We start from the raw sequence: 10,463 nt of genomic DNA on the forward strand, positions 1-10,463 counted from the left end.
AAAAATAGACATTTTAGATAGTAAAATACTAATTTTGCGTTTAATTTTGTCCATTAGCGTGAGAATTACCAAAGCCAGCTTTATCCGCAGTCGCAAAAGATTTAGAACCGATTTCAAAACAGGAATTGCCAAAAACAGCAAGAGTGGGTTGACAAAGGGTCAATCGAAACAATAAAATGAGAAACTATTTCATAATAACAAAATGGAGTTCTATCATCTGTATTTCAAATCATCTGTATTCAAGTCTTTTAGCAGTTCATAAAAAATACTTTTCGAAACATCCTGAAAGACAGTTGCAAACATTGCTACAGCCAAAAAGTCGATATAAAAAAAGGAGTTCAAAATATGAACACTTGTACTAGACCTTGAAAGAAAATTACTAACTTATTGACACTGGTGATGCATTATTTGTTCGAATTTAGCCTACGTATGTTCGTTAAAAACAATTGAACATTCTCCGAATATTCGGTGTTTTATACGATTTTCTGTATTCTTCAAAAAAATTTAAGATCCAAATTTACGGATGGAACAAAGCAGCTTCAACGTGTTACTGGCTTTGATTTTTGTCGGTGGTAAAAAGACGCTAAGTTAGGCTCAAAAGGCTATTGTAGGCCTGCACGCTCACTTTACTAGCTCGAAATAAGACCTGTTTTTTCCTATATAAAAATTTTTTATATCGTTCGAAACACGACTGATATAAACACGAGTTTTTTTATGATATATAACTCGACCCATTTAGATGATAATTTAGGTTATGTAATTTTGCGGGGAACACAGAAAAACTAAAACACCTGAATACAAAGTTTCTCTACACTTTTTAAAATGATCGGAACAAAAATCATGTCCGAGTGACAATCACATCCAATGAAGTCGTGCCAAAAAATTTATGTTTATCCCGTAAAACAGCTCATCGAAATTAGTTCAGTCGAGATCGTAATAATACAGAGTATCCAATCATTCTGAATTTTGCTTTCTTCAATTTTTCAATCAATAGCTTGTAGCTCTGCTTTACAAGCGTTGTTAAGCAGTAGCATTGGTAAAGTAGTTCATCTTATAACAACACGTTGGAATGTTTGGTTAGCTAGTTCGAGAGCATCATCAACGTCGCAAAGTCTGGTCACTCAAGAGTTTTTGTTACAGAAAACATGGGTTAACTGATGATGGACATCAAAATCGATTATTTCGGGTACAATATGTATGGAGTCAGGTATTATAAATAAACGAGAAATATAAGCATCAAGGGAGCTATCTTTGTGATAGATGAGAACTCCGGGTTCGATTGTTGTAATGATGATGTCAGAAATGTGGATAAGTCATGGATTGATTTTTTAACAGAAAGAACGAGATAAGCGATCCCAACAAGTTCACACTGTTTATTGATGATGTTTCGCTACATAATGAAAAATGGAAGCGGTTTTTTACGTGATAATCATTGTCTCCTGGTACAAATTTGATGCTGAATTGTTGAGTGTTCAGAGTAAAGGTGAGATAAAATCAGTTTTTGACTCGCTGAACGTCAAACGAGGCTGTGGTTTCCATGTGCTATGATATTTTTTCCATTAAGATTTTTGCAGAAGAAACATGACCATCTCTGTCGTTATATGATGACGTATTTTTACCTGTGTGTTTTATCTCGGTTCGTCCAAAAAGTTCCATTTTCTGCAAACTGAATTACAATTCTGCTACACAACTACAGTGTTTTTAATTGTTAGCTCTGTAACTAGGTGATGATTTTTTTTCAACCAATCAGGACTTTTTCAGGGGCTTTATTTTTACAAAAAACGTTTAATTGAATTTTAACAAAAGGAACACAAGGTTCCTGATAAAATTGAAAGCGAATCACAAGCAAAAAGGCTTTATTTTGAGACCATGATCGATCCATATGAACTTTCCTAGAACTACCTAAAACCGAGTGTAAAAGTAAACAGTTTTTGCCAAAGTTTCTTCAAGGCACTGAGTGACGTGATCGGAACAACCAGTTGAAAAAAAAAACTGTGGAAAATTATTTCAAAAAACGAAACCAATTCAAAAAATGAATAGTTTCATCTATTCAAAAATTTTTTATCACATATTCCAATCACTCCCACGTCGCTACTAACTTTTCAACAAAAGTAATTTTCACGAAAAGTTTTAAGCAAAAAATTACGAATTCGAACAAAAATAGTTCGAGATGAAAGCCAATTTTATTCTCAGGAGCCTTTCCGGTAGCAAATTGTTGGTAAACATCATCACATCTGGACCAGATCAAAATTGACAGGATCAGAATATAGTCGCTGCAAAAAGAAGGATATGTGAAAGAAATATGTTGCACTACAAAGGCAAAGCTGAGCTTTGCACCATTTCCGATATCCCACTAACTTTAGCATTGCGAGTTCGCAGACAAAAAGGAAATGAAAGCCAATAATAGAAAAACGTCAAAAAATTTCAATTTCATTGAATATTGCCGTCGTTGAATAAATAAATATTCAGAAACATTTATGAGGCGTAACTAAGCCGACAAAAATTAAGAGAACACCAGTTGAGCCGGAAATATAATTTTTACCTAGAAAAAAGTTTGAGCTTTAAAATTCTTAAACTCTAATATTTTTCTTGGCTCGACATTTTTTTTCTTTCACTGAACATTTTTATTTTGAAAAACATATCCTGGGAGGATTCAAGCGTAGAACTTTCGCCGTCCCAGGCGTAGTCGTGTCCTCAAGACCAAGTGGGCCGCAGATCCTGAGAAATTTAAATTTATTATGAATCAAGCTGACGAGTGATTCAAGTTGTTACGCAGGAAATATGTAACGAATCGCAGAGATCTACTAGGCCCTGAAAAAAATAAGTTAGTCCTTGAAACGTTCACCTATTTACCCACCACATCCCCCTACAAGCCATGGACGAGACGAAACTTCATCTTAAAAAGATGAGCTCATTTACAGGCCGAACTACTGAACACTATCATAGCATAGCGATACAAGACAAACATAGAATTCAATTATAAGCTGGCGGATAGAAAATGAGACGGATGCAACTCAGTCAAAAAATTATGTAAAAAATAAAGTTGAAACTACGTCTTCAGATATTTGTCTCGAAACATGTTCAACAAGATAAAACTGTCTCCCATGCTGCGCATCCTCAGGGAGTTAAATAAACATTCCTAGCCTTTTACCGAGCGGCAACTAAGAAGACAATACTTGGGTAGACGCCTGTTGATCCAAAACATAAAAAATTTCAAGCTACAGAGTTTTAAAACTCAAAGTTTTCATACCCCACTACTCGTGAAACTCAAACAAAGCCAACAATAAGTTGCTAAATGTCATCAACTCAAGGAAACAAAAAAACGGATTGACTTTCTTCGATCATTTTTCTATTTCCGAAGAAAAAACTTATCACAGAATAGCTTTTTGATTTTCAAGAGTCTTTCAAGATTGAGTTTTTTCACACAGAGGCGAAGCGGACAAAACAAATCAGAAAATTTACGTTTCCGAGAATCCTAATTTTTTGTTTGAGAAATGAGCGTAGCTTATGCAGAAGAAATTCACACAAACAGAAATTTCAATTGAACCCAAAAACCTTTTGTGTTCAATCGAAATTTCTGTCTGAGAAAATTTCTTCTGCATAGGCTACGCTCATTTTTTAAACAAAAAGTTATGATTCTCGGAAACGTAAATTGTTCTCGAGAAAAGCCAAAAAATTTTCAAAGATCGGCGAAGTTTTGACTTTTCCTAGGGCCATAAGTTTTTGGGTCGAAAAAATTTGGGCGTAGTCGCGTATGTAAAAAGGCTTCCCACAGCCCATTTTCCGGATTGAAACCAAAACCTCAGATGAAGGGAGGTATTTTTTGGTACAATTCATAAAGTTTAGAAAAAATACGCTGAAAAATTTTTTTAAAAAGTGACTTTTCCAGGGACATTAACTTATTGTGTAGATAAATTATGAGTCGCCGCTAATGCAGGAGAATTCCCACTATCTGTTATCTCCATTGAACCCGCAATCTTAGGTTTGGAAAATTATATTTCGAGAAAATTTAAGAAAGGTTCAAAAACGGTCAAACAAAATCAAAAATTTGACTATTCCGATGGCCATAACTTAATGTGTAAAAAAATGGACGTAGCCGCTAAAGGAGGTAATCTTTTAAAATACGTTCTATTCATTGAAACCAAAATCTCAGATTTGGTAGGTTAGTTTTTGAAAAAAGGAAAAAATATCAAAAATATCGGTTAACTATTCCCCACAAAGATGTCTTCGAAGGCTGTAGACAAAAAGTTAAGCAAAAAGAGACCAAATAGTATGCAGGCACACAAGAATTCAGGCGGTCTTTCTATGAGTACGCCTTTCTGGAAATTCGGTAGCAGGGTTTTAGATAAAATATTTTTTGCAAAACGATAAAATTTTCCAAAGCCTCTCAAAAAAATAAATTTAAAGAACCCAATCTTACACACTTTCATAATACCTGTTTTTATCAAACACAAATTCTAGGCAAACATGCCAAGCAAGACATTTGAAATTCAAATTAGCAATTGAACAAAACTTACGAAGAATTCTGGAAAATTATGGTGTAAAAAATTATTTGAAAAATTAAACTGACAAATGTTGAAAAATTACAGCTACAAAGACTTCAGATTTTATAAACAGCCCATAAAAAATGGAAAATTTTAACTGAGCAGCAACAAAGGCGACAAACTTTGGGTCAAAACCTGCTGAACCGAAAATAAAACTGTTATCACAAAAAATTAACTAAATTTAAAAGTTTGTACGACCCATTCAAACTGAAACACATAATCCCAAATGGATATATTTTGCCCTCCAAAATACGTCAAAATGTTGACAAAGTCGATATAACATAAAGTGAAACTTTTTGAGTATTTAAAAAAAAAATGAAAATACTCGAAATCAGACATGGTAAATTTACAAGTTTGTAAAGTTTCAGTTAAAGTAAAAATTAATTAGATTGAAACAAAACCAATGCTTTGAAAGTTAACCAATAAAAAACCTACCAGTTAAAAAAATGGCGTTTAAAAAACGGAAATTGAACCGAACAAAACTAGGACGAAAACCAGTAACCCCAAAACAAAGTTGGATCCCAGTGGACAAAGTTATTTTTACTGGAAAAAAAACTAGTACCCGATTGCAATACCCTTGCTTATCGGAAGGATAATCACCACAATTTAAAAAATTTCAAAATATTGTTTACACTGGCGGAGTCTATAACCCACACTTTTATATTCAGGTTTAATAGCGCTTGTAAATCACAACCGTCATTATAGTAATAGGCAAATTCCTTATAGTGGCAACTAAGCCGACAAAAAAACAGAAACACAGACGAAAGCTCGACAAAAGTTTCTTGAAACGCTGAAAATTTCCAGCGTACAAAAACTATTCCTGGCCGAATTCGAACCATGGACATTTGTCTTGGTAGGCATGAGCATTATTTCTACGCAGCATGTCAGAATTAACATGTTTTTTTACCTTAATTTTTTTATGAATATTTCCCGAGCAGGACATTCCAGGCAACTTGCACAGCAAACGACGGCACTCATTTTTGTATACATTATTAGCAAAACATTTGTGTTTTAGACCACCTCTAAGTAGTAGCTTCGCAAATGTTTTCACGCACGAGGGAATTAATTCACTATCAGAGAGACGCCAGGCCCGAGGATAGTGAACAATTTTCCCGAGTTCGTGAAAAAAGTAGCGAAAATGCTTTAGTCAACGAAAAATTCATGTATTCAACCTTGGTTTTCACATGTTAAAACAGTTTTTTTCTCACTTTGAAACCTGTTTTCAAACTATTTCTACAGCTCATTGGCGAGCGTCCATACAAAGATTTTTTTCATGCCGATTGAACGCACGCTGCAAATTAACTAGTTTTGTTCATACACTGGATTTCACGTACTGATCTTTTCATGAACTGCGTATAAACGAACGCAAGCTGACTAAAAACGGTTGCATTTTACTCTTCTAATTTCGCTTAAACTGTTATAAAACAAATAAAATATTTGAATTATCTAGTCTAAAACTAAGCTTACAAAATCTAACAACGCGTCGTTACGAAGTGAATCATAAGTGGGTCTCTTCTTTTATATCCACCAAAACTAAAATATCAAATATTTCGTCACAGAAAACGGTATAACAAAATGATCGGCTCAAAACTATTATCACTTTTAACCTAGGACGAATTCACAGGGATATAACAGAAGAAACCCGGAATGGTTAGTAATCAAGTCTTTTGATACTCCTGGTATTATCAGCTCGTTTAAAATCAGTCACTTTTCTTTCGTTTCACTTGCATGTCTGTCAATCGCTCTGAACTGCCAAGGCCAGTTGACATTGTACAGAAACTGTCTCAGGTCAAATCTGTTATCGTCGGGGCTATAATTCTCCATGTGTACAGACGGGGTCAACACTGTCTGTTTGTGTCTGTTTATTGAATACATTCTGAAGAAGTATTTCACTTTTCTTGCTACCTCCAGCGGCGATAAATGGGTCCAAACATGTACAAGTTTCAAGTACATCGAATACGGCCCACATTTGTTGGATTTTCTCAGCCTGCCATAGATGGATAGTTCGTCATACGTCATTCCCATGTCATCTTCGTCAGTTTGCTGAATTGCTCCATCCGTATTCAGAGGTTCCAACTCTGCTGTCGGGGGCGCTTTATAAATCTCTTTCAGAATCGGAATGTCTAACTGATCTGAAGTGTAAAGAATGAATTTCCTCAAGTCAGTCTTCGAAATCCCGCCAATCGGATTTATGTCAGCCGAGGAGCAATCGTACTTCGTCAGGTATCCACGAAGAGCCTCGTCCACATTACCCGATCCAAGAACTAGCAGCGATCCTTCTTTTCCCGTTTTAACGTACACGCTCAGCTGCGCAAAAAGATAGGCAAAAACCATTCTTAGTCTCGCCTGTATATTCTGCAACGCTAGGTTTTCCGAATTCGACCCCTCGTGTGCTTTGAACTTTGGCACGAAACCAGTGGCTGTTTGAAAGATCGATACAACTGCATTAACAGCTAAGTCAATGACTATGTTTCTATGGGTACTCCCGACCCCTTGAGCCAAACTTGACGCGCTGTTGCGAGTGAAATCTGAAGAATTCTCAGTTGCCATGTAGCAGGTGTAGAGAAGACGAGAAGCCAAATCACGCCTGTCAACGGGCGCGTAATTATCCTCACCTACAACTTTCCGAACATCGGATAAAACTTGTTCATTGCCATCCGATATTTCTTTGACAAGATGATGGCACATGAAAGCAACAAGACAAGCAACGGAGGCACTGTCAATTCCACCGGACAGAGGGAGAAAGAATCCTGCTAACGAAGATCGTCGTAGATAGTCCCACAGCCACTTAGCCGGTGCATGACTGATTTCTTCTTCTGGAATGAGGTCCTAGACAAACATAATTCAGCGAGTTATTCCTCTAGTTTCTTACATCTCAGAATCATATACCGAAATCAGTTAGTCGAAATAATGTTGTACTTAATTTGATAATTGGTTTTTGCTACTTCCAATGTAGACAGTAAGAATGATTCGATCACGGCAAAGCGAACCGCTCCAAACTTTATAAAATTAATCTGATATGAAATCGCTTGAAAATTTGAAATGCTATGATTTGACGTCGTGTATCAATTGAGCCAAAAAAAGTAATGCTTCACTACCTGTAGCACAATTGGCAAGGAGAGCTTCGGATTTTGAGATGAAGGTTTCAACGAAAAATGCGATAAGTCCACAATTTTTATGGTTGTATGAGTCTGATGCAAAGAAGCACCATTCATCGAGCTCATAACCGTCCGTCGAGAGGCTCTGATATCATTTAAATCAATGGCACAAGTAAGACACTGAACGTCTTTCAGTGAAAACAACTCACTGCGCTCAACTATTTCTCCATTCAAAACAAAGAATGTTTCCCCTTCAAAATACAATCGGTCTCCGTCGCAGCCGTGCGTGTTGCAGAACCCATAAAGTCCTCCAAATCGAAGAGAAGCACTTGAAGTCAGAAGCCTCCGGTCCCAATACTTTTGCAGGCTGAAATGAGAAGCAGATGAATTGAAAATTAACTCTGCTCCTTGGAGAAACAAGTCTATGTGGGGATTTTTTAGCGTCCACATGTCTTCGCAAGTCTCCACTCCAAAAACAGTTTCCGCTGTTTGAAAAACCATCATGCCAATAGGACATGTCTTTTGCCCATGCACATTCGAAATACAACTAGGAAGCCTCAGTTCGTCTACTTCCAAGCTTTTCCAAGAGACAAAGTAGCGCATTTCCCGGTAATTCCCACCGTCATTAGCAAGATTTTTCTTGGGAGCAATTCCAAGTATTTTTCCATTTAAAATTACAATTCGACAGTTGTATAAACAACTCTTATGCAGAACGGGCATACCTGTATCAATAACTATGTCATCAAGGCTTCTATCGGCAATTATCTTTGCAAGAGCTTCCCAGGAATGTAAAATTGTGTCTTCTTCAAAGTAATGATCTGCACATCCATATCCACAAATCTCGAGTTCTGGTCCAAATCGATATCTTGCACCATCTCTTTTAGCCTTTTCGACACTACCAATGATTCGCTTCAAATTACTGTCAAAGTCCATCGCCCATTGATTCAAAGAAGTTGCAGCAACACATATCAATGAGGCCATCTTTTAAAGAAAGTCTGAAATCAGAATCGTTCGGAAATGCTTTGTTAACGAAACTAGGTGAGGTGCATAGAAGTTTCGACAGTCAGTTCTTTATTAGCCTTGAGGCGAAGCGGAGCTTCGCAACACTTGCAATACAAAATTATCACATTACAAGAAAGTGAGTGAATAGAAAAAGAATACTGACGTCGGATTTTTTTTTGAAAATGTTATATGAAATGATTTCAAAAATTGGTCTTAAACCATACCTTGAGGGTTTTCTACTGGTAATATTTGCTTGTACAGATATTATTCGCTTGCAGAGGAGAGAGCCTGCACGGTATTTTTCGATAATTAAAAAAAAATCATCAAGTTTCAAAAAATGACATTTCACAAGGCGATTACTTTTTCTTAAGATAGGGGCAATCAACTAATGCAGGGAGGAATAGACCAAACCTATCGTTTCGGTAAAGATCATTATATCCAATTTGGCAGTGTAGTTTTTGAGAAAAGTCAAAACGTTTCCACAAAAAAAAAACGATGAAAAACTCAAATAAAATTTGACTTTTCCGAAAAGTATAACAGTTTTTCTCCAAAAATTAGAGCCAGCTTCCTACAACCTATTTTTCAATTGATTATTCAAAGCCAGATTTAGGAGGGCAGTTTTTGCACACCTGCCAGAGAGTAGCTGATCTTTCCATTGAAAATCCCAAAGCGTCCTAAAATAAAAAATTAGAAAAAATAAATTCATTACTTTACATTTAATGAATGAAGTCAACATACACTTTAGGCGAAAAGGTAATCTGCATTATTATTGTAATTTTTTTTTACAACACTTCATTTGAAAATTGTGCCAGTCAGTCATATTTGGAAGTTTGACCTTGAGAAGAGCAGAAAACACTTGATTTTGGAGTGAAATTTAATTTTTCAAAATTTCGAATGGAACATGTCATGCACGATTTTCTCGCGATAACTGAAAATCAGAAAAAGAAATCAGAACAATTTTAGAACAATTGCGGGGAAGTTGTCAAATAAAAACGAGTGGGAAATTGCTATTCGCAATTTCCATCATAGTGAACAAGAGTAGAGCTGTCCTATCTGAAATAGAAGACAGAGTATTCCCGAGAGAGTAATTATTCGAACTAGACCAGAGTGAACCTTCGACGGAAAGGTGGACAGCTTGAGTGTCCCAATGGTCCACATAAAACTTCGTTCTTGAGTTCAAACTTACCTTTGTCATTCAAACTGATAAACATTGAACTTATCTAGTTACCATAGTTAATTCTAGAGTTGCTCACCCATTTAATTACTTCCTGTGCTTGAGCGCATCAACATGTGAGTCCTTAATTTAAATTTCTAGAGTGTGTTTTATGATTGTTATGTTGAGGTAAGGCGAGTTTTAGTTTGATCCATCTGAAATGGATCAAAGTTCCACTGTCTAGTAAAAAAGCAACTTAACGGATTGTTCCAACCCGGTTTTTAACGGCGTTCATGTATTTTGGGTATTTTGAGACCTAAGTATGGGGACGTTCTTAATTCTAGAGTGGGGGGATATTTTGGTAGTAGCCTTAAGCAGTAGCGGGTCGTAGTCTCATGTCACAAGCGAACCGAATTGGCTCCGACTGATTTGAGGCGGAAAAACACAAGAGATAGTGTCCCTGACTCCTGAGCCAATAGTTATAGGGCCTATTTTTCTTAAGCCTCATGTGTGACTGTAGTAGACGAATGTTACATAGTGTTTTTATGGCGCTCCTGGGTGTTTACGACATCAAGACTACGGAGTCGAACCCACTTGAGACAGCTTCGGGCTGAATGCCCATTCTAGAGTACCGGCGGTACGGTTCGACAGGAACGTGCAAACCTT

At 36.5% G+C, this 10,463-nt stretch overlaps 1 protein-coding gene across 1 annotated transcript; it reads right to left on the minus strand.

Annotated features, from left to right (window-relative positions):
• Positions 1-5,999: 5,999 nt before the first annotated feature.
• Positions 6,000-8,633, minus strand: LOC134851662 (glutamine-dependent NAD(+) synthetase-like). The gene is made up of 2 exons (XM_063867844.1): positions 7,643-8,633; positions 6,000-7,373 (listed from the first exon to the last, which is right to left on the minus strand). Exons 1-2 carry the CDS (start codon positions 8,621-8,623, stop codon positions 6,249-6,251), a joined length of 2,106 nt encoding a protein of 701 aa, XP_063723914.1. The 5' UTR covers positions 8,624-8,633; the 3' UTR covers positions 6,000-6,248.
• Between the last annotated feature and the right edge of the window lie 1,830 nt (positions 8,634-10,463).

The sequence above is a fragment of the Symsagittifera roscoffensis genome, chromosome 1 (genome assembly GCF_963678635.1).
Source record: "Symsagittifera roscoffensis chromosome 1, txSymRosc1.1, whole genome shotgun sequence".
Taxonomy (NCBI): Eukaryota; Metazoa; Xenacoelomorpha; order Acoela; family Convolutidae; genus Symsagittifera; species Symsagittifera roscoffensis.